Below are 25,852 nucleotides of genomic sequence, written 5' to 3' on the forward strand. Positions count from 1 at the left end.
CAATGACGAACATAATCATGAATTAAAAAATAAATACAGGTCGGATAAAAATGATTCAGGCACCATTAAAAAGGATATATTCTCCCCGATGGAGAGCAAAGTCTCAATTCATTTTACACAGACTTTGGATTATACGTGAAAGAACCCTTTGGAATGGGAGGGAAACTAGATTGATCGCTTGACGTGTGCGATAAAGATGATCAGATCATCGCCGAAAATCTAACATTGAGAAGTAATTTTATGATTGTTGAGCTCAAAAGCATTTTTTTTTGTATCATTCTTTGTGTGATTTTCTTTCCATCCTTTGTGATTTAATTTTTCTAATGTGATGAAGACTACCATCCTAACATCTATATTATTTCAATCTGATTATTTGATTATCAGAAAATTGAAAATAATCTCCTGAATACTGTAATTAGAAGATAAACTGACATCCACTGTATTTAAAAATAGTAAAATAATAATCTGTTGAAGTTCCCATTAATAAATCAATAGTTACTATACATGGTATTGAAGTTATATATTCATGATCAATAAAAGAAAAATAGAAATTTGAAAAAATTTACAAAAATTACATTAGGCTACACAAAAGTTACCCACATTTTTGAACTTTTATTAGATGATGAATCCATGAACATCAAAAGAATTATAATTGATACAACGAATAAATTAACATTCCATTGTCTTTATAATCTCGATAATATAATATATTTATAATATAATATATATATTATATGCCAGGCTGATCCTAGATATAAATAATATAATAATTGCACTGTGTCCTTTTTCATCTGACACAACACACATCACATCACTAAATACCGTATATAAAAGAAAACTCACCATATATTATCTTTGTTTGAAATAGATTTATTCTCAAAGCAAAAGTCCACAACATGTACATCTCAAAATCAAACGTATTTCTCCTGTTTGCCATAACCTCTAAATTCAATGTCTGTTCCTCTTAGGTTCATAAAAGATTATATAATAATAATGTATTATTTCTAAATTCAAACAGAAACATTATTTCTAAATTTGAAACAGATTTATTTTATTATAATTTATTCATTTATAATTTATTATCAATAATGGGTATGAGCGCCTATTTTGAATCATAATCTATTTTGAGCGCCTATTTTGAAATGTGTAACATTACATAATTTATAACTTCATGTAGCTCAATACTGTTCACATACAAAAACTCATCTAAATTTTGGGTCTCCTGACTAAAACCATCTCTCCACTTTAATAAACAGCGAGAGAGAATTGTCGTTTAGTAAAAAGTTTTGAATTAGGCTATACGGTATTGAAAACTTTATAACATGAATTTGCCAAGCCGAATCGAATTGGAGTTTCTAAACACTCGAAAAAAAACATATTAAACAATAATATTCTTCAATTTTATTCCATTTCAAAGATTCATTGAATATTGAATAGATGTTTCTTTGGTTTTTGTGCTACCTTGCCTAGAGGGGATACAGCCCAAAGGTGGGCGCACACAGATCGTCATCGGACGGACGGCACGCATTGGACGGATCAGACGATTAGATTTGATGCATTGTTATCAATTGAAGTGCGCATACCTATACGATGCGGATAGGTATGCGCACTCCAATTGAAAACAATGTATCAAGTCTAATCGTCCGATCCGTCCGATGCGTGCCGTTCGTCCAATGACGATCTGTGTGCGCCTACCTTTAGAGGCGTTCAGGCATAATCCCACGGATGGTAGCTTCGCACCATCAGCCCCTCGGCCGCCGAGTACCTGAACCAAATGTCCGAACCTGCGGTTCCTCTCCTACTGAGCAGGATTACTATTATGTCTGTCTTCAGTATAATCGTTACTACAGTAACTATATGGCCTGGTTATACAGGTATTTATAGTATAGTTAGTAATCGTTATTATATATAAATATTGTCTTTTTCTTAGGGGCTACTTTTGAATATAAATAAAAATATAAATCTGAGAACCCTTTTTAAATTATCTCGTCACGACATGTTCTGGCTACTAATGCCATTTTCTATTGACTTTTAAATTATTTCGTCACGTCATGTTCCAATGCCATTTTCTGATGACTTAAAAATGGCATTAATGGACGAAACATATCGTGATAAATAATCTAAAAAGGTACTTAGATTTGTATTTTTCATTTATATATAATTATAGTATAGTTACTATAATCATTACTACCATTACAGTTGACAACATGTTCCTTTTCATTAATGAATGTTTTTTTTTTGAAATCCACAGAAACGTTTTGCCACAATCCTCAATACATCATCACTCTGAATGATCCTGATGAGGAGGACGAGGAAGACAAGTGTACTGTCCTTGTTGCTCTCATGCAGAAGAACAGGCGCAAAATGGGTGCTAAGTTTCTATTCATTGGGTTCGCCGTGTACCTTGTGGGTATTTTCAGAATTATCAGTCCCCTCTTCCATTTTGTATTATTATAATCTTCTATTTTCAAGTCCTAATAACTACTGTTTGCTCTCTCGACTCTTCTATTGTTACTCAATTACTCAACTTGAAATTAGTCTTCGACTTCGAATAAATGGACTGGAATGTGTATGCTGAATTCTCATCGATATCGCTCGCTGTTACTAATTTTCCAATAATAATGTCTCTATTGAATACCACTTACTTAGTTTAATGATTGTGATATTATCAATGTGTCTATAGTGGGGTTCACGTTATAATGGCAGTGGAGAAAGATAGGAGAACAACTTTGCTGGTTCTCTGCCTACTATAGAAAATAGCTGATGCCTACTATAGAAAATAGCTGATACCGACTTTTGAAAATTACCGTTCATTCTTGTTTGAAATATACAATAATTGTATTTTACTAGCTTACCCGGCGAACTTCGTACCGGCAAAAAGTCAATGTATCTCATATGTCACACTTGACTTTATTTGGTGAATCATGAAATTTATCTCACAATCAATATTTTCATTTCCATCTCAATATGGACTTCCTATGTGCTAAGTCATGCAGCATTTATTATTCCGAAAACATATTCTTCTCAATCAATTGGTAGTAATATTTATCAGTAAAGTGTTTAATTAAAAAAAACTGGTGTGACGCACTCACACAACTTTCCTTACCGTTATGAAAATTGATCACCTGACGCTAGTGTTCACGCGCATCTCAAGTCTACTATTCAAAGATCTGAGCCAGCTGGTGACAGGACAATAACGCTGGATACACACGAGATCTGCTATCTCTTCATAGTGAATGATTCAATAGAATCAACAGTTGTTAACAGTTCGCAATTGAATAGGCTAATCACATTTTCTCAAATTTCAAGCTTATTTTCAATTTTAGTTGGAAATGTTAATGGACATTAATTGTAGAGATTTTTATACTCAATCTTCTCCAATCAAATTTTTAGTTCAAATTATATCTGAGACATGATAATTGAAAATCCAAAATCAGACTTCGAATAGATGGGGCGGAGCTCCTGAAAGTTTTACAGATATGGGACTTGTGGCAGTTTATATAGCTTATCAAAATCGTTGAAGCCATTTTCGGTAAAATCGCGAAAAATCCTGTTTTGACAACAATTTCTCCATTTTAGCCGCCATCTTGAATTGCATTGGATCGAAATTGTTCGTGTCGGATCCTTATAGTGTGAGGACCTTAAGTTCCAAATTTCAAGTCATTCCGTTAATTGGGAGATGAGATATCGTGTACACAGACGCACATACACTCATACACACACACACACACACACACACACACACACACACACACACACACACACACACACACACACACACACACACACACATACAGACCAATACCCAAAAACCACTTTTTCGGACTCAGTTTTACCCATACGTAACTTATAGATATTTAGAAATTGGGAAACCTCAATTTTTCGGAAAGCTATACTTTCCTTACCTATGGTAATAGGGCAAGGAAAGTAAAAATGGTTTGTTAAAATCAGTTATTTAAAGATGAATTTAATGTTTTCATAGTTGTTGATTGTCAATAGATGGTCCAGGAAATATGCGATGTATGATGAATTACACAGAATTCCATACTCTTCCCATCTTCCATTTTAGGATTAATATAAGCTGAGAAAAATTAAAAAAAAATGTACATTATTCTGACATTCTTCAGTAATTTTAATGAATACATTTTGAACATCTCTCTTCTATGAAGTGAATCACTTTTTCCCAACATTTTTGAGTTTCTTAATGATAGGGGAGTTATAATATTATTGTATAGGTCTTCTAAGGAATCATTATTTACAGCTGGTACCAATCAACTAAACTTCAACTCCAAAGTACCAGTACACAATTTAAGCCGTAGATTTTGAAAACATAGGTCTGTAAATGGATTAAAAAATAATTATTATTAGCACCCATATCAAAATTTCTGGTCAGAAACCATCCCCAATAACACAACATATTCCCAAAGTTTCATGCCATTCTGTCAAATAGTTTTCGAGTCTATAGGGAACAAATAAACATAAAAACAAACAATTTTAACTGGAAGATAGAAAGAGTATGGAATCCTGTGTGATTCATCGTACATCACATATTTCCTGGACCATCTATTCACAAACAACAACTATGAACGCATTTAATTCATCTTTGAAACACTGATTTAACCTTTTTTTTCAATTCAACACTACTGATGAATATTACTAACAATAATTGGTTGAGAAGAATATGTTTCCGGAATAATAATTGCTGCATGACTGGGCACATAGGAAGTCCGTATTGAGATGTAAATGAAAACATTGATTGTCAGTAAAATTTCATGATTCACGAAATACAGTTGAGTGTGACATGAGATACATTGACTTTTTGGCGGTACGAAGTTCGCCGGGCAAGCTAGTACTTCATAATGGTTGAAAAATGGATTTTCATAATTGAGAATAAAAAGGTGTTGATTGAATATTTCTTCATTATTGAAAAGCGATCTGGCTACATTGCGGAGCAAGAAAAGGATAGCGCTATCTGCTTTGTCGAATAATAGACAAGGATAGCAACACCAATGCTGATCAACTGTCATTATAACGTGGACCTCACTATATCACAATTTTTTCCACCCACTCTCTTATCTTACATTTCTTCATTCTTCAACTATCATAATCTCTGGCTACCAATTCTCAACAGATATTTCAATTACATATCACTATCTCTTTCAATTCAATATTAACTTACTATCAATGCTCGATTTCCTATTTTCAAAATCAACTTATTTATTTATCTAATAATACAATTTCAAATCATATATTCTATTACTGGCAAAGAGCAATAGGATCATCCCAAAACTCATCTCACAAATTTTAGAAACAATAATATTTCCAAATGAAGGTTATAATTAATTTTTCATCTCCTAATAGATACTTCGTCGGCTGATTCTTCTTTTTTATATGATTGTAATAATTTCCTCTCAATATAAAAAACTTTACAAACTAACATAAACGTGATTTTTATTTATAATTTGTCGTCAATAACATCCTTTGTCCATTAAATTCAATACTACAATTAGTAATAAATGTTGAGAGTGATAAAGTTCCATGAGTTTTTGTTGAAAGACCTAGAAAAACCACCAAATTCAATAATACTTTATTCCTTTCACTTACTTTTCCCACCACCAAATATTTTTTAATTAATAAATAATGTCTTCTTCGAAAACAATGTCCATTCTCCAATTCTCCCTCAGTTAATGGTAATTCGAGTGTAATGTTTGTGTGTTTATCCAGTTTTTCATTCGTCAAAATTAAAAATTTTCAGTTTTTGTTATTGTCGAGTAAGAGATTCATAACCCTATTTGGGACTTTTCAATTCAAATTCAATTCAATTTATCAAAACTCACAAAACTAGACAAAGCAAAATGACAAAGAATTACAAAAAAATAGAATACAATAAAATGCTACAAATATAAATAGCCATTTTTAAAATATTATCTAAATTTGTGAGAGAAGTACTACAAGAAGTATCCTTAGTTTTTCTCTGGGTCAGTGCTTTCTTGTGAAAATAATAAAAACTTTACTAGCAGTAATTCTAGTAGCAGTATTTAATAGCAGTAATTCTGCAAGCGGTAATTAATAATCCATAATTATATAGGTAACTAGCCTCCTAGACCGAATTCTATTGTCAGTAACTGATAAATCTCTTCTACTATAAAATGCAACTAGCAAATCACTTCTACTGTCTGTAACTGATAAACGAGCATCTTGTACTGATGAGTCTCTTTGTGGTTCGCGACAGTTGGAAGATGCAGATGACCTGCCGAGACCGCTGGACCGGGAATTCTTCGAGTCCAACGAGTGTGTGGCGAAAACGCGGTCATTCACCAACCTGCGTGAGGTGACGGCTCGCTTTAAGCTGCCACCCGGTGTCTACTGCATCGTGCCCTCCACATTCAAACCGAACTACGAGGGTGAGTTCCTACTACGCGTCTTCTCCGAGACCAAGAATCACATGCAGTAAGTATCATCAAGCAGTACATTTCAGTGTTCGTATATGAGTATAACCATGTTATACTTGATAACCATGCTTTCTCCTCAACTCAGGAATTTCATTCGAATCAGTTGCAGGCAATATTCTAATATTATCAACCACTCCATTTCAGTATTATTATGTGGACCAGAGTTATGATTCTTGTTACACACTCACTATTTGAAAAATTCTTTTTTTCTTCTGTCAGTGTATCAATCTACATGTATTAATTTTTATTCTCAATATAGGATCTTTGTGTACACACCCTTTCCATACCAATATTATCTAGATTTTAAAAATCATTCCTCCTGCTTTTTTATTCTACTATCAATGACTAATCAAATGAATAGTTTTCTCAACTGTGAATGAAAAAAACCTTTGTTCTCTTCTCAAACTACCCTGCGCTGTGAGGCAGAAGGGTATCTGAGAAAGGAGAAGAAGGAGAGAAGAGTTTCAAAAATAAAATAAATTATACTTATCCGTTAAGTAAATCAACTGACGCTATAGAATTGAACTTTTGAAGTTCATCAATATTGAAGATATACGATAAATCAGAAATGATAATGTTTAAGACTTGACTGTTGCTGCACTGACTTATTATTATTGTTATTTCATCGTATAAAACCGCATATGATGAGCACAGCTCAACCGGTGTTGTCATGACTGTCAACTCTCTTAAGTTCGTCCGTCAAACAGTTGAAAATTCTGAGCCCAGCTTAATGTGGTCCCCCCTCCAAGAGCAAAAGTCTATGAGTGGGGTACTGGAGGGTAAAAATTTTATGTCTTGTGGGGTATCTGTGTGAAATGTTATCCCTCTTCTGTGTGAATCTCCTCATTTCAAAACTAAATGTGACTTAATCTCTCTTTTTCAGGGAAAACCACGAAAAAGTTGGAATGGGCCAAATCGACAATAGAGTAAGTAGAACTACGGTTTTTATTGGATTTTCACCATCATCTATAAATTATTGTTTATTCATAAATAAATGAGCACTTGGAGTTGTATTATGGCTGAATACTTCTCTTTATCACGCCAATTTCGATATCGATAATGAGGCCTGTTTGAAGGTACGGTACCCAATATTTCACTTTCCACTTCTATCATAGTAAATAAATTCGTTGTAAATTGTAGTTCGTCATTGAACTCAGGTATGAATAATATAAATGAGTGAGTTTAGTTTACAGTCTCAGTCGGTTCTCGCATCTCATCTACATTTTTCTCCTATTCATCAAGGCTCCTATTCAATCAGATTTCTCTTTTCCATATCGTCATACACTAATTTGTTTTTCCATTTATATATGAAAGCGAAATGGCACTGATTTATTTATCCACCCACTCACTCATTCAACCAACATAACTATATCTATATAACTATATAACCATATCAATCAACATAACTAAAAATCTACTAGACCAAATACGTTCAAATTTGGCATAAGTGTTGTATGTTCAGTTATATATATGCCATATGTTCAGTTATATTGGCTATCTACGGATAAGTAAGAACGGATTTGAAAGAAATTGCAAAAATACACCCAAAATCCGCGTTTTCTCAGCCTTTCCAAGAAATAATTGGCAAAAAATGTTAAAATTTGACACAGACTCAGCTGAGGTATAATAATGTTGTATTGGAAGGGTTTTAAAATAAAGCCTATATTTCGCCCAAGATCGGATGTCTTTGAGCGTTTTTCTTGCGTTTCTAGGCCTCGTCAAGAACTAATTGTTTTCTAAATGCAATACAGAAGTTCAGCAAGGTTTCAGGAATTCTATCTTAAGAGGACTCCAGAATTACGCCAATGATACGCCCAGGATAGGCGGTTACTGTGGTTTCCTAGCGTTTTTTCTCAGGTTTCTCTCGTTTTTCGAGTACTAATTGAAAGAAAATATTCAAATTTGGTACACAGGCTCAGCAGGGGTATTTGAATAGTTTTGAAATGACGTCAAAGTTCCTCCCAAAATGGGCAGTTTTTGAGTAATTATCCTTTGTTTTCTAGGCCTTAATTCTCAAGAGCTAAAATTGGAAAATCATATTCGAAATTGATATACAGAAGTTCAGCAAGGGTGTGGCTAGTTCATCATGATTGAATCACGGTTTGAGATTGATTTCGAGTTCAACTTGTAATCTATCATCCCTCCTCTTTCTACTCATTCAATTGGTTCAATTTATCATTAGTTGTCCAATCACCAACCATTTAAATTTGTAATCTATCTCACCACATCTTATTTCTATTATTTATCAAATTCTTTAATTCATAATAACTATAATAAGAAACATTTTTCGTTCACAGGTCAAGGTGGATGATGACGAAGAAAAAGAAGAAGAAGAAGAAGAAGAAGAAGAAGAAGAAGAAGAAGAAGAAGAAGAAGAAGAAGAAGAAGAAGAAGAAGAAGAGGAAGAAGAAGAAGAAGAAGAAGAAGAAGAAATAAGAAGAAGATCTATCTGATCTCTATCTAATCTTGATCAAATAATAATCTTACATCTGGTTATCTGGCTATTAATATGGTTATTTTTGTCCAACGGATCTCGAAAACAGCTCTAAGATTCACGAAATTTGGAACATAGTAGGTTTATGATATAGAAACTCGATGGCACTAGGTCTCATCCCTGGGAAAACTCGCTGAAGGACATGAAAATGATAGCAATTATTCATCCTTGGAGAAACAGATGATATTTTCGTCGTCTGTCAATAACAGAAGATGCGAGTGCCTGTTTATGGGAGATCAGCTGTATGATCAATCAGCTTACCGTATCTCACGAGAAATATGATCTAGAATTTTTAATAGACTTGATAAAATTAATCTGATTGTTGACATGACATGGTATATTATTCTAAATTATAGTATATCATAATTTTCAAAGTTAATCATTATTTTACAGTTTTAAGTGTTTAGAGAGTGTTATTTTGTTATTCAATTTGGTTTGCAAACAATATAAATATATAACTTTTCTGTTTTCAAATGTTTGGACTGAAAATTTGACCTGAATCCAAGTGTATGGAACATAACCCACTTTTGGAATATTTATAGTGTATAAAATCAAAATTCGGGGAAGAATCAGTTTTGGGCTGTTCTTGTTAGTCCATCCCCAATCATTTTAAATAATTGAGTTCTGATTATCAATAAATAAATGAATAAATAACGAGCGAAGCTCGGTGCCCCGATATTTGATATTGATAGATCACAAGTAAATACTAAAGTTGTGAATCCTATTAGGCTATATATTATTAGGTGAGCAATTTCGTCTGTATATGGTAATATGGTTATGTATGTCCAACGGATCTCGAAAACGACTCTAATGATTTTCACGAAATTTGGTACATAGTAGATTTATGATATAAAAATTCGATTGCACTGGGTCTCATCCCTGGGAAAACTCGCTGGAGGACATGAAAAGGATAATAATTATTCATCCTTGGAAAAACAGATGATAATTTCCTCGTCTGTCAATAACAGAAGATGCGAGTGCTGAGAGAGATAGAATTATGTCCAGCTGTTGAATCTAGAAATTTTAATCCACTTGATCAAAATAATCTGATTTGTTGACATGACATGGTATAACATTCTAAATATTAGAGTATAACATAATTTTCAAAGTTGAACATTATTTTACAGTTTCAAGTGATTAGTGAGTGTTATTTTGTTATTCAATTTGGTCTGTAAACAATCTAAATTAGAACTTTTCTGTTATCGAATGTTTGGATTGAAAATTGGACCTGAATTCAAGTGTATAGAACATAACCTACTTTTTGGACTATTTACAATGTATAAATCAAAATTCCGGGAAGAAACTGTTTTGGGCTGTACCTGTTAGTCCTTGCCCAATCATTTTAAAAAAATTATGTTTTGTTTATCAATAAATAAATAGCAAGAGAAGCTCGGTGCCCCGATATTTTAGATAGAAATTAAATTGAGTTATATCTTTGACTATAGAAAGATCCTTTCTATAGTCATATAGAAAGATCCTTTCTATAGTCGAAGGTTATATGTTAGTTTACATCCAAATTTTCATCCCTAAGTTTTTGGTTTTAAGCTAAGATAAAAGAAAGAAATCATATAATGGTAGTCAATAATCAAAGTGATCGAATAAACTCTATTCAAATTTATGCAAATTCACATTAAAATCATCCCACTTTAATATTTTTGATAGTAAAGTTTAGGACATGAGAAATCAGCCACAATAAATGTTATACTAACTTTTATGAATGGACTCTTATGTATGAATGGATTCCCATGGGAGAAAGAATCAGTGGATTGGCTGCTTTTACACTTTTGGATAAGTGAAACGAAAAGTGAACGACAAGCTATATGCCAAAAATTCCGGAATAAGCAAGAGATCCATGGATATCAGTCATCAAATTCCGAATCAACTTAATTTGGATTTGATTTAATCTTCAATTGCATCAAGCAAAAACAAAAATAACATGATCACTGCTAATTTTATAACTGTCAACTGAGAATATTAATATTGCCAATGAATTAAGTCGAGGTCGACTCTTAAGCCCTGCCCAATATTCTACAAAATTCGCTGCAATTAGACTACTATTCTACAGAGCAGTTCCAACACATCAATTAATTATTCCAATGATTTGACTCGATAATTTTCATGCCAAGTTGTGGCCTAATCTCAAAAACGATTATAACAATTTTGGTAGAATTAAGATTATAAATGTTTCACAAAAATAATCTTATCTTTCAATTCCTGTAGCGAAGCACGGGTGCCCTGCTAGTTTATTATATGATAGGTATTACTAGCTAGTTGCTGGTTATTATCAATAATTAATAATAATTTATAGTTTATCTCTTATCATCTAATTTTCTTTTTTCAAACTTACCTCAAAATCGGTCTGTTTATTTATTCTCTTTTTACTACAATAGAATGTTATTTGTTTACATTCTATAATATTATAACGTAAATAATAAAGTAAAATTAAGGGCTATAATTAATGTTGTGATCGGTGATATGGTATAGTAAATGAATATAGTACATAGTCTACGTGTTAGATTCAATAGTATTTGATAATTACAAATACATTTCCCTTCAATGTGACAAAGAGGTTCATCGTTGTTCTTGTCTTAGATAGATTTTGTATTTTGTGATCTTCATAAGTAGCTTTTTTTGTTCTTGTTTATTGTTGCCTTGGGTATTTTTTTTTTAGAATAAGGCATGCCTTGTCTCTTGTCTGGGATAGTGCAAAAGTACATAATATAGGTAGGCTGAGTGGTGGATTCATATTAATGATAAAGGAAACTAGGCATCAAACGTAGAAGTCTGTGTTTTTCTATTTAGATTTTCTGCATATTTCAACTTTTTTCTCAAAAACTACTCACACTACAGCTTCCAGACTAGTTTTATTCAATTTTTCAGATATTTTTCCATATGAATTGAACATAAGTTTTTCAAAAACTAGTCCCCAAACAATTCAGCATCGGTGTATTTCACCAGTTCCTCTGAATTCTGGGCGAAATCATTCATCCTGTATAGCTCGCTTATGAAGCGTTTATGGATGTATGTTTATTGGAACTTTTTTCTTATTTTTACCTCTTCTATCACGTATTAAATTATTTTACCATAATTATGAATCACCCTGTATATTAGATCACACTTTCCTCAAGGCTGGTCGAACTTCATTGGATAGTTTTATTTCAAAATATGCTTCAAGCTCTGTTGCAATGATGGAAAGTAACTCATTTCATGCTCTGAATGGAAGATATGCATAATATATAATGATTCACCAGCGAATTACTCTGCCCATAGCGCTAGAGGGAATAGCTTGATCGATTTGATATGGGCGAATATTGAGGGTTTACAGGTAGTGAAAGACTTGATTGTGTCTGATAGTATTCTTATAGTCCGGGAGCAAATGTCATGAATAAGGTATACTCAGTGGTCATTTTTGGGTAACAGCCGTGCAAGATGTCTGAATTTTTTCGTTAGGTCTACTATAATAATGATCGTGATGATGATGAAGTCGAAATAACCGTTCAAGATATTCAACCGTTTTTCTAGACTAAAATATTTTTAAAATCTTCCTTTCCATTTTTTGTGAAAAACTTTTTCCTCTAAAACGCATATTTTTTTAGTTATAACCTTCAAAAGCACCCCCCCCCCAAAAAAAAACGTTTTTTTTTAATTTCATTCCATTATAACTTTTTTCGTGCAAGAGATACAGAGAAATTTTTAATCTATGGAATTTAGAGCGTTTTTTCAACTTTGGAACAATATATTTTCATGCGCTGTACATTCTCCAGCGCCCTCCAAAGAAAACCCTGCACGGCTTCTGGTGCGTTTTTCCATATGCATGAGGTAACAAGCTAGAACTATAAAATCGATTTTTCATGACTACTACAAGATAGAGTCTTGCAAATGGTCTCAATCTCTTCGTTACAACAAGCTGAATAAGAATAGTGATGATGAAAACAACGAAAATATTCGACATGATTGAAAAATTCTAGATGGCGGTCATTATTGACAGAAATTTTTATATCGCTTGCTAGTTAGTATTGTGAGAGATATCGAATTGGTTTTACCACCAAAGTGTTCAGAATCAACGAAACTATGATGTTCGAGAGAATAGACTCATTTCGACCACTCTTTAAAATGACGTCTGGTTGGAGGCTGTAAGTCTATATTCCACGGCTGGAGCGTCATCGGAAAAAGAGAGAAAACTATTGTGTGCAGCGGAAATAGTATATTTTGCACCTAGAGCAGAAAATGAGACTTTTCCGGCTCGAAATCGGTTTTCAAGTCCGAGGCCGTAGGCCGAGAACTAGAGACGATTGAGAGCCAGAAAAACAGTTTTGCATGTGGTGCAAACGATATTTTTCTCCACACTACAGGTATTGCTGACAAAATAAATAAAGACTTGTTAAGTTATCGTACCTATCTCTTGATTTTAGTGGTAGAAGATTTGCAGTCAGGATTTCAGATTCTTTTAAAATTTCACTTTGAATATCATGGGCGTTGTCATCTTCAAGCATTTTTGAGAATTCGGAATGCGCTAATCAACAATAAATAATTGAATAAAAATGGTTGCAAAGCAAATGCAGAATTAGTTTGACTCGAAACTCGAACTGAAATAATTGCAACTTCAGATGAAGAATGTTGACACTTGCCCGAACTAGTGGATGACTTATTAACTACGGACTTCCATGTTAGCGGCTAGAAAGAGTACATTTTCCAGTCTAGGACGGAAAGAAACCCTTTTCTGACGTCAGACGAGAGTCGTCTGCAAACAAGGTCTTTCAGATCTACATAGGGACTGGAAAACAGCTGCTTTCTGTGCAGTGTGGCGAAAACATTTTTGCCCGTGGTGCGAACGCTATTTTTTGCCACACAGAAAAATAAACTATATATATATATATATAATATATATATATATATATATATATATATATATATATATATGAGAATAGTTGTTTACTAAGCACTTCCGAGAGCAGAAGTGGAAGGTGATAGCTCTAGCAAATCTGAGGTAATCTGAATATCAGGAAATTGTCCAAGTATTTTTATTTTTTATTCTGATTTGTCTAAATAACCTAAAAGATTATGTTCAATTATGTGGGAGGTTGAGTTTATACTTTTCTATTCTTTCAAATGACAAAGAGATGATATTATTATAAATGTTTCAATTATTGAATAATGAAAAGTTTTCTAATCACCTTTCTTAGTTCCATGTTAGTGGCCAGAAAGGGTACCCTATGGGTACCCTATCCGGCCTTAAACGGGAAGAAACCTGTTCTGATGTCAGACGAGAGTCGTCTGCAAACAATGCCTTTCAGATCTATGTAGGGACTGGAAAACAGCTGCTTTCTGTGCAGTGTGGTGAAAACACGCTTTTTCCACCAAATGCCAATAACAACAATTAGAAAACCATGTAACTCATGACTCCTTGAAGGTACAGACTTGGGAATGGTATCAATCTCTTTGTAATGATGTGTAGAGATAGATTATCCATGATGGCTATCTCAAAAATGTTTTTCATCATAAAAAACAAGATGGCGGCAAAAATATGTCGATTTTCAAGAACTGGTGTGTAATTTGTCACGTGGTATTTTAGCACCACAAAATATTTTTGAAATGAACTACTGAACTTTAATAGAATTATAAAATGAAAAAGAAAGATAACCTAGACAAAGAACCACTCAAGTAAAATCGAATGTTGTTAGTGATAAAAGAGTAATCGTATTATCTAAAATGATAAGAAAAAACATGCATAATTGTGATTCAACAACTATGAGGATCCATTGGCAGAATTACAAATTATAAAGCAGCTTATTTATTATTGGCAGATCATAAAAAATAATTGTTTGCATGTACATTTGAGGTGAGAATTGTTTATTTACATTTTTAATTGAATCAATCGATCTAGGATAAATCGATAGTTATTTGAATCAACACCTAACGAATCAGCTGATTGTTCGATCAACCAGTGCAAGTTGAATTATAAAGTTTACTCACAAAAGATGTATTATATACACTGAGGAAGATTTATGTAAATAAATAGGGACAACTATTATTGCTGCATAAATATTTATTACAATCTAAAAAAGTACAAAAATCAAGGGTATACAAAACTCGTATTAAAAACTAAATATATGTTACATGTTAGCATTGTATATCGTGATTTATTTATCAGAATAGTTTAAGACAATCACTCCATATATTTATATAAATACTTTTATTTATTTTTTCTATTATAAAGTTGAAGAAACCCTGAATCTGAAGCAACCAATTGTATTGAGTTTGTTAAATTAAAAGCCAATCAGAGAGAAGCTTACAAATCGTTCAAGGAAGAGATAAAATTTTTCTGAAAACCACCTTCTTCTGGCTTGTGATCTCGTTTTGAAAGGATGCACATGTTCTTCCTTCCTGCTAAATTTCAAAATTATCAAGCCAATCCCTTTTTTGAATGTGAACTATTTGTAATTAATGTTTATTTATCTGTGAACTCAGTGTTGTTGAAGAGTTCGTAATTGTAATCAATTCCCATAAATATATCTTTAATTCGGAAAGAAATCTATAAGAAATCTGGACCACACGCAAGCCCAGCTGAGACGAAAAGGACCTGCATAATTAATTATTGGGAATAATTAATTCATTCTACGAGACCATCAAGAACATCATTAATGTGAGTGTTAGATCAAACGAGCTCGTTTTATAAAGGCCTTTTGTTAAGAGTTGGGGAATTAATCAAAGTGCTATATAAATGGATTCAAATCAAGGAAATTTCGCAATGTGTTGAGTGCTATCATATAGTTTATAAGAACGTTTTATGAATTTTATTTGATATATGTAAACCACACTTCAACATCCTGCTTTTCCAATAACCAATTCTTCAGAAAAAACTTGAAACTTCTCGGATTTTTTTGCTGCCTTATGCTAATTGGAATTTCATTGTATACTTTTGGGGCTATAAATAAATAAAAACGTTTAAAGATTTCTTTGTGTGGTCTTGGTCTGGTTAAATTACTTGCGGATCGGAGATAATATTCGCGGTTAGCAACGTTCACTTGTCCACTTCTAAAAAAGAAAATTGACAATACTTTGAAGAAATACAGATACCTTAGTGGTAGAAATCCCCATTTTCTGAAAATTGGCAAAGAGCTAAATAATCTTGGTTTTTTGTCTATGGTCCTCAATATGTATTTTTGCCCGGTGACAAGAGGTTTAATGTTATTAAAATAAGCTCCTCCCCATACCGCTATTCCATATTGTAGTCTACTGTTTACGAGTGCATAGTACAGCGATTCCATGACATATTCGGGGCATAAATTTCTTATATAGTAAAATTTTCTGCATACACACGTAAGTTCCCTCTTCAATTTAATTATTTGTTGGTTCCAAGTAAGCTTGGAATCAATTATAATACCTAGATATTTAACTTGGGGTGCTTCTGAAATCTTTTCACAGGTGCAGTTTATTGGACTATCACATTCATTTGAATGAAATGATATATTCATTAAATCATTTCCTTCAGGCCTCAGCTTGTGGACAATTATGTGGGATTTACTGGCATTCAGTTCTAGGGCGTTCACCTGCAGCCATAAATTCAATTTCTTCAAATCTTCACTAATCATCTGAGCCAACTGACCCCTATCATCTGCACTGTAACTCAGTGCTGTGTCGTCGGCAAAGGCTGTGACAGATCCCTCAAAGTTGCCGTTACAAAGATCATTAACATACACAAGGAACAGCTCAGCTGATAGACCGGACCCCTGAGGCAGACCTACCCCTGTATCTATAAGTTTTAGCTCGCTTAGCGAATCCCCAATCCTTACCTGTTGTGACCTATTACTTAGAAAGCTTTTAAACCAATTATTACATACACCTCTAACTCCTGAGTCTTGCAATTTTCCCAACAATATATCGTGATTCACAGTATCATACGCTTTTCGGATATCCAAATAGAGGCCGGCACATTTCTTATTATTGTTTATTCCATTATATATTTCAGAGATAAATTTAAGCATGGCGTCCTCTGTACTTAGTCCTTTTTGAAACCCGAATTGATTTTTGCTGAAAAAACTGTGTTTGGTTAGAAAGCTTACTAATCTTATCCTGACAACTTTCTCTAGGATTTTTGCAAATACTGAGAGAAGAGCGATAGGTCGGTAGTTGTTTGGATTTTCTTTATCCCCAGATTTGAAAATTGGTACTACAATTGCATTTTTTAATTTTTTTGGATACACACCAGTCTCCAAACTGAGGTTATATATGTGAGCAAGGGTGCTAGAGATCGATTTTATTACATTTTTAATTAGCTCAATTCTTATATTATCATAGCCTGGAGATTTTCTGGATTTCATTGAGAGTACAATTCCTTCTATCTCTAAATTAGTTATTGGTGTGAAAAACATTGAATGGTAATGGTGAATTGGTTTGTCAAAAAGCATTTTATAACTGTTATAATCGTTGATATTTAGCTTTTTTGTATTCTTAGCGCTGTATATACTGATAAAGTGATTATTAAGCTCATTTGCAATTAGATTCTCGTTTAGGAGAGTCTCTCCATTTGTTGCTCTCATTTTTTTAACTGGCTCTCTCCTGTTATTTTCTCCTAATAGCGTATTCACTACTTTCCAAGTCTCCTTAGAGTTTCCCCTCAAATTGTTTAGAGTCTCGCGAAAATATTTATTTTTGGATTCCTGTATTTCTTTCTTGAGTTTATCCCTGTACCTTTTATAATAATTTAGCAAGTTCTCGTTATATGGTTGTTTTGTGGTTTTTTTGTATAAGCGATTTTTAACTGTTATTCGGTTTAGCAAGTAGGGAGTGAGCCATGGTTTATGTGGTGGTTGTGTAAATATTTTCCTTTTATTACTTTCTCCTGTACATGCTATTTCCAAACACTCACTGAAAATTTCTAGAAATTTATCCAGAGCTAAATCTACGTCTGAAAGATCGAGGACACATTTCCAGTTAATTTTATTTAATTTATTGGCGAGAATTTCAACGTTTATTTTTTTCTGCTTTTCATTGTGATTAGTATTGGGTGAATGATTTATTCGCTTCTTAATCATTTTCTCAAAATAAAACTCTATAGCATAATGATCAGTGATTAGTAAATTCTTTATAATTGTGGAGGGATTGAAAGAATTCCTTGTTGTTACGTATCTAAACCATAAGTGATCGATGCATGAAGTTGATATGTTGGTTACTCTAGTCGGTTCGTTAACATAAGATGTAAACCCATAACTTGACATAATGAATTGGTATTCATCTGATACTCGATTACTATCAAGCAGATCAATATTTATGTCACCTGTTATGATAGAATTATCATTATCTAACTTATCTAATACAGTTTTTATCTCTTTGAAGAACTCATCTACAGGTATATTGTGAAATCTATACACAGCGATAAGGCTTATTTCGACATTACCAAAAATAAAGTCAACTTTTAAGGCATCTACAGAGATTAGAACTATCTTATCGGCTATTGCTGTTATTTCTTTATTCACATAAACCGCTACTCCACCTGCTCTATAATTGTCATTGCAATTTGTAAAACAATTGTATCCATCTATTGGGTAAAGTTCAGACTCATCACTATATATCCAAATCTCTGTTAAAATTATACACTGCGGTTTTTTTGCATAACTTTCAAGCTCAATTAAAAAAAGGTCAAAGTTTTCTCTTAAGCTTCTTATGTTTTGTACTAAACAGAATAGTTCATTAAGGTCGGTCATTTATTTTTAACTTTCGTGGATTTTTCAAAAATTAGTAAACTTTTATTAAATAAACTAGTACATTTGTAATCATTATAGTTTGCTTATATCACTTACTGAACTCAATGAGATTACCGGTTGACCCTCAGATTTTCGCATCAAAATTTTTCCGTTCCTAATCCAGAGATACTTGTAGTCCTTTTCTTTCTTGGCTGCTCTCGCCAGCGCTAGCACCTTCCTGTTCTCCGGCGACAGACTCTCGTTGAGGTACAGCGGGATGTCTGTTGGTAGGTCCATGTGTCGCGTTGAAAAGTTCCTCATCACCCTCCTTCGCTTTAACAGCTCCTCCTTATCGATCCTTCTAGTCAGTTTTATTATAATTGGTGGCACTTTATCTTTTTCACGAGTTGGAAGACGGTGACAATTGTCTATTTGCAGGTCGGTTATTGTATGTCCCAAAGCTTTGCTAACAGATTTCACAACACCAAGCAGATCCTCATTTTCCTCCTGAGGGAAATTATGGAGCTCCAGACAGTTCGATCTTGTATATTGCTGAATATCAGAGATGGCACGACGCAGTTCTTCATTTTCCTTTTTTAGTGCTATTATTTCGGTAGATTGTGTCTCAATTTTATCCAGGCACACCTTGAGTTGACTTTCTTGTTTTTTCACTTTCTCGAGTACATCACCGACAGATTCGTGACACGATTGTATAGAATCTCCTAAGCTCTTCTCCACACTTTTAATGTTCTCTGACACATTAGTGAGCATTTGCGCTAACTTCTCCAAGGTGATTTGTCCCTCTTTGATTGGCGTATCCATAGACATGCTGAGTCTCTTGTTTCTGGTGCATCCATCACATCTCCACGATTTACCACTTTCAATTAGAAATTTGATTTCCTCTACTTTCATACTCACGCAGTTTCCATGGAACTGATTGTTACAGTCTATGCACTTCACTTCAGAGTTGTTTGCACCTCTCACCGACTTATTGCACATACCACACGACATTTCACACGAATTATTATTTTAAATAAGTTCACAAATTATTTTTAAAACAGAGTTATACAATATTCCGCACGCAAAGACGTAGTTTTTCAGAAATGTTTACCTTCAGTTAGCGATAAGATAGAGCCGCTCGGACACAACTGTATCTCACCGCTGTTCAACAGCTACTGAACTGATTCTTATTATCAACAGCTACTTATCCTAATTCATCTCGTGATATACAGGTTGGGCTGTCTCAAATATAAGGTTACTGTTAATATTAAGGAAGATAAGACCCTACCTGAAATTTTAAGAACTATATCAATATAATTTATCCATGTTGGCATTCATACCTGTATCACTAAGAAGGTCTTTGCGTAATATATGTACATGACACTTGAAACTTTTAACACTACACAATCTTATCCAAAATAGGCACTATCAGTACGTCCAGTTTAATATTCCTGCAATTTGTTAGTACACTCGGCAACTTATTCGAAGTAATCCATAATATCGTCACCATGAACCAGTCGCCAGCTAACTCACAAATTTCCTACTTTAGCAACCACCCCCAAAACCCTACGACTATGACACCAGCCGACCAACAACCCCAGTACAATGCAGCGGAGACCCCATGAGAGAGAGAGAGAGGGAGGCAGCATATGCTCCATCAATTTTGACCCACAAAACCTGGCCCAATTGTCTTCTACTAGGATCGATAATGTCGTCGATGTGATAAATTCCAATGAGAGTCCAGCTGGTGGAGATGAAGGAGTGAGGGCGTCCAACCCTGTGCTGGCGTCTCCGCAGATCGCTCCAAGCGTCGCCAAGGGAACAGAGAATGCCGCCACCCAATCGCCATCCAATGCAGCCAGTCAACCACCATCCGCCACCACCAATCTAGAAAAACGCAACACCACATTAGACTCTTCAGTCGGTTATGCTACCAATCTCATGGCAAAGGTTGGTAGCACTGAGCTTCCCTGTGAAAAGCTTGTTTAGTTTGCTCCGAAATTTTAGTAAATTTAAAGTGTTTAATTGAATTGTCTAGAGTGAAGTGTGTTCTTGGTGGTTCTTTGAGTTATAATGTATCCTACCTGATTCGAATATCCAGTCACATCGATTCGGTAAGTCTTGTGTGTGGAAAAAGACACTCGCATAGCACATAACCTATTGTGACGAGCTTAGGAATCCATTTTTGCGGCCGGTTTTCGCCTGTTGATGTTAACAGCAAACAAACAATTCTGCCTACTGACTTCTCTTCAATAGAGGGGGTGTGAGGAGCTGGCTAGTACAGACAGATATCGTTATCATCCCCGTCGATACAGTCAACAGCTCAACACTTCAGATAATCAGCTGTTAGCAGAGGCGCGCGTCTCCCGTTGCTATGACTACGATCTGAGTCATTTGTGGACATCGCAGGCGTACTACTTGAAGTCAGCTGTTCAACCTTGAATTTCCTAATCAGCGGATAAGCGGATAAGCCCTACGAAAACAGTCTGCGCAATATCTACAATGGCCTGTTTACCGTAGTTGTTTTCATAATATTATTTGAACTCTAGAAACATGGAAAATAAAAGCGACCAATCTCTGGTGGAGCAGCTGAAATTATTCATATCAAACGAACTTAATTCTATTAAGACAGAAATGAGTACTAATAATACGGCGGTCAAAACTTCAGTGGAGACTTGTAAGAAAGAGCTTATGAATGCAATAACTAAACTAAAAACAGATATCAGCACTTGTAATGTAAAAATAGATAAGTTGGCCAAGGAGAACGACACAGTCAAAAGAAATATATCAAGAATAAATATGCAAGTTATCAATAATACACAACTACTCCAGTATAATGGAATAAAAATCATGAATATTCCTAGGGTGGAAAGCGAGAGTTTGTTCAACATTATTAAAATCATTTCAGATAGTATTGATTTTCCCCTCAATAAAGACACAATAAATCGATGCTACCGTATGCCACCACGGAATCCAGAGGCTATTTCTCCCATTATACTAAAATTTAACAACGAATCGGATAAGAGAGGATTTCTATCGTCAGCGCGGAAGTCATCTGAAGTTTTGAAGACTGGGCTGCTGGGTATGGAGCCAGACAAACCTATTTTTTGTCAAGAGTTGATGTCACCCTACTTCTATTCTCTTTTCAAACGTGCAAAGGATTTCCAATCAAGAGGTGTGCTCAAATACGTTTGGTTTAGGAACAACGAACTGCTGGTTAGGAAATCAGATTCAAATAAAACCTTTAAAATCAGATATGCTGAAGACATAGGTGCTTTGGAGGGGGTTGAGGACCCTCACTACTCGGGAGACGACTTTGAAAGTGAAGGGTTGAGCACAGAAGCTTCGGAAAATGGAAATAAGACAACGGCAACCACAAGGAAGAAAAGGAAAGTGAATGCAGAGAGGCAGAGAAGAGGTAACCTATCCCAGCGTTCGATGGATAATTTTTTAGAGAGGCAGACACAGTGAGAGATAACTCAAAAGTACGAAGTGAAAAGTATTCAGATATTGGAGTAATATTTTGGAATGTTGGAGGATTTTGTAATGTGTATAATTTCAGCGCGGAAACAATTAATTACTTGTCTAAGAGCTCTATAATTTGTTTTTCTGAAACTTTTCTTGTCAACAATGATTTTCCTAGACCGGCATGGTTTGAGTATTATAATGTGTTCACTTCCAATGCGACCAGATTTAATATCAGAGGTAGACCCAGTGGCGGATTTATGACTTTAGTGAGAAAGAATTTGAGTGATACAACTTTGCTGGATGATAACAGCTATTGGCTGATACTGAAAATAAAAATTTTCAACTTCTTTCTGATTGTGGGGAATGTCTATTGGAGACCTGGTGCAAGCACTGATTCCTGTCTTGACTTACTTTCGAATTTCTTAAGAGAGGTAAAAATTAATGAGGAGGTCTCTGAAATAATATTGGGGGGAGACTGGAATGCAAGAATTGGTTTACTCAATCAATATGTGCAAGAATTGTCGGAAGAGACAGAGTTGTCCAGTGAGAGGCGAGCACAGGATCTGGTATGTGATTCTCGAGGTCGCAAGTTGGTTGAATTGATGGAAGACAATGGAATGCTGGTAGTGAATGGTAGATCAGTTAATGACAAGCATGGCAAATTCACAAACATCACATATAATGGAAGTAGCACAGTTGATATGGCCTGGATTACGTTCGAGCTGATTGATTATATTAGTGACTTTGAAATCGCGCCCTGTTTTGAAAGTTGTAGTCATATGCCTGTCTCAGTAACTATCAAAACATCCTTCGAATATTCGGAGCCAGCGGTACCAGCAATCCAAACAGAAAGATTAATATCACGATACAACTTGACAAGAGAAAATACAAATTATTTCAAAAGACTTATGACAGAAAATCGAAGAATCTATTTTTATTCGGAAAATTCTAGTGAACTCTATGATAATTTTTCAATTGCTGTCAGAGAAAATGCAGTACAATCAGAAGTACTGATTATCAAAAGAGTAGTCAGTTCAACGGAAAGTAAGAGAGTTTGTCAAGATAAGCCATGGTATAATCTAGAGTGTGCAAATGCAAAGAGGAAAATACGCAAGGAGTGGAGGAAATTTGGTAGGCAACCTTCTGAAATCAATCTTTCAAATCTACTGCATTCTAAGAAAGCGTTCAGGGAGATAACAAGAAGAGCAAAAAGATTGTTCCATGAAAACTTGTTGAATGAAATATATCAGGCAAAGGATAGTAAATCATTTTGGAACGCTGTTAAGAGAAACACTCAGAGATGGCCGAAGAAGAATTCAAATTGTTCAGTAAGCCTTGAGGCTTGGATCCAGTACTATAGAAATTTCTATGCAGGACCTCGAACAGAATTGGTTTTAACCTGTGTATACTCGGATGAATACATGGATGAAGAGATAAGCTTAATAGAGCTACAAACAGTTATCCAGAAGAGCAAGATGAGAAAATCGCCTGGAATTGATGGATTGGGCTATGAATTGTTCAAGATCTTGCCGGCCTCATGGGAACACTACTTGTTGAACTTGTTCAATAATGTATTCAACTCAGGAATAGCACCTGAGAGCTGGGGACAAATACTTATGTTCCATCTATTCAAGAAGGGAGACCCTAGCTTACCGGAAAACTTCCGAGGAATCGCGTTAATCAATGCCATAACAAAGCTGTACACAAGTATTTTAGCTGAGAGGATAATGCAATGGGCAGAATTAGAGGGCAAACTCCCAGAGGAGCAGAGTGGTTTCAGGAAAGCCAGAGGATGCATAGACAACATATTTGTGCTCAGTTCAGCTTTAAACATAGCTACTCGGCTCCAAAAAAGGACAGTTTTCACCATGTTCGTGGATTACAAACGAGCTTTTGATAGTTTGGATTATTCGATATTATGGCCTAAGCTCTGTAGTCTTGGCATATCCACAAAAATGATCAAGACTATCAAGTCTCTATATGATATTGCAGTTGTACAATTGAACACTGGATCGGAATCGAAAATCAATGTCACTAAAGGCGTCTTGCAGGGTGATTCAATGAGTCCTCTACTCTTTTCATTGTTCATAAGCGACATTGTATCCTTTTTTGAAAATCGTGGATGTAAAGGAGTTAATTTGAACGGAGATAGAGATCTTGTGGTGCTGCTATATGCAGATGATCTTGTAGTTCTAGATATGACATGGAGGGGTATCAGGAGAGCATCAGATATTTTGAGGGAATACTGTACGTTGAATAATCTGGAGGTGAATGTTCTAAAAACAAAAGTGATACCAGTAAGAAGAGGTGGTAGAGGTAACAGACGACAGATCACTTTTCAGGATCAGCGAATTGAAACGGCAAGTAGATATTGCTACCTGGGAACGGTTTTTTCTTCATCTGGACTCTTCTCTGCAAATATGGACGAGGCTAGTAAGAAGGCGCGGATGGCAGCAAATAAACTAAAAGAGATATGTATCGCTACAAGAGTAAGCCAATTGGAGACTATTGTACGACTTCACCAGTCTATTGTGGCATCTACCCTTTTGTACGCAGCTGAAGTTTGGGCGCCATCTTACTGTGACAGGATTGAATCAGCCGATAAGCATTTCTTCAAATCACTCTACTTTTGGAGAAAGAATACCCCAATGCACTATATACGCGTTGAGTTAGGATTGAACCACAGTGAGTGTATAGTCCTGAAGAAAATGCTGATGTGGTATCTGAAAGTAAAGAGAATGGAGACCGGGAGGCTGCCAAGAATATGCCTTGAGAGACTCCAAGAGTTGGATTTGATGCCCGCAAACAAAGTGAAATATAATTGGATATCTCAACTAAACCAAAAACTTCGTAGTGCTGGACTTGAGAATGAGCTACATAGAATGGAAACCAGGACAGATGTAATCCGAATATTGGAGGAATATAAGAAAAACAAAGTCCTTATAGACATCAACCGGGTAGTGAACTCACGCTACAATAGGCTTTTCCAGGATATAAGCAGTCTAGGCACAGGAGAGCTGTACTTGAGCTTTAGAAGAAATATTTGGAAAATGCGTCTCATCAGTCAACTGAGATTAGCCCAACCAAACCACTCTACAATCTACTATAAGGGATGCACAGCGACGTTCTCAAGTGAGGAGATATGCACGATGTGTAATCAACTAGCTGACAATAATCTCTTTCACGCTCTTTTCGGGTGCCCTACGTTTGAACATCGCAGAAGGACGTTGTTGGCTGAATATCTCCAGGAGGGTCAGGGCAATGAGGAAAACTACAGAAATCTATTGTGTATTGACTCGGCTACCAAATTGGATAGAATTTTCTCGTACTTCTCTAGTTATATGAAATATAGACAATTTGTGAAGGATTTAGAGTGATTTAAATTCTCAAGAGACAAACATTTAAACTGAAAAAAAAAACTTTCTGGATTGCTTAGCATGTTATTTGCCAATTTAAATTGGCAGTGATATACTTCTGCTTTACAAGTTCACAATTCACATTGACACTGTAATTAATGTATTGATTGTATACCAACCTCTTTGTATGTTTCATGGGAACAAACACAAATAAAATATTCTATTCTATTCTATTCTATTCTATTCCAATCTCATGGCAAATGATTCCATAGATGAATTCAAACTTATAATCAGTCAAGTCTTAGCAAGACAGGATAAAGAAGCGAAAGCAAACCGGGAAGCTATGCAGAAAAATAGCAAAACTATCAATGAGAATATCAAAGCTGTACAAGAAGATAT

The 25,852-nt window shown here is 34.8% G+C and overlaps 2 protein-coding genes across 2 annotated transcripts; one reads left to right on the top strand and one right to left on the bottom strand.

The window, feature by feature from the left end:
* The first annotated feature begins 2,223 nt into the window (after window positions 1-2,223).
* LOC120353933 (calpain-B-like) lies at window positions 2,224-9,420 on the top strand. Its single transcript, XM_039439485.1, has 4 exons — window positions 2,224-2,406; window positions 6,233-6,450; window positions 7,336-7,378; window positions 8,750-9,420. Exons 1-4 carry the CDS (start codon window positions 2,224-2,226, stop codon window positions 8,903-8,905), a joined length of 600 nt encoding a protein of 199 aa, XP_039295419.1. The 3' UTR covers window positions 8,906-9,420.
* A 9,264-nt stretch (window positions 9,421-18,684) lies between these two features.
* On the bottom strand, window positions 18,685-19,815 carry LOC111055945. The gene has a single exon (XM_022343250.2). It carries the CDS (start codon window positions 19,638-19,640, stop codon window positions 18,723-18,725), a length of 918 nt encoding a protein of 305 aa, XP_022198942.2. The 5' UTR covers window positions 19,641-19,815; the 3' UTR covers window positions 18,685-18,722.
* Between the last annotated feature and the right edge of the window lie 6,037 nt (window positions 19,816-25,852).

The sequence above is a fragment of the Nilaparvata lugens genome, chromosome 12 (assembly GCF_014356525.2).
Source record: "Nilaparvata lugens isolate BPH chromosome 12, ASM1435652v1, whole genome shotgun sequence".
NCBI classification, from domain to species: Eukaryota; Metazoa; Arthropoda; class Insecta; order Hemiptera; family Delphacidae; genus Nilaparvata; species Nilaparvata lugens.

What these genes read in the sequence shown, in the direction of transcription:
- LOC120353933 (XM_039439485.1), top strand. Translation starts at nt 2,224, where the DNA reads ATGAATGTTTTTTTTTTGAAATCCACAGAAACGTTTTGCCACAATCCT. An exon ending in GAGACCAAGAATCACATGCA is followed by an intron (nt 6,451 to 7,335) that starts GTAAGTATCATC and finishes TCTCTTTTTCAG; the next exon opens with GGAAAACCACGAAAAAGTTG. An exon ending in TGGGCCAAATCGACAATAGA is followed by an intron (nt 7,379 to 8,749) that starts GTAAGTAGAACT and finishes TTTCGTTCACAG; the next exon opens with GTCAAGGTGGATGATGACGA.
- LOC111055945 (XM_022343250.2), bottom strand. Translation starts at nt 19,640, where the DNA reads ATGTCGTGTGGTATGTGCAATAAGTCGGTGAGAGGTGCAAACAACTCT.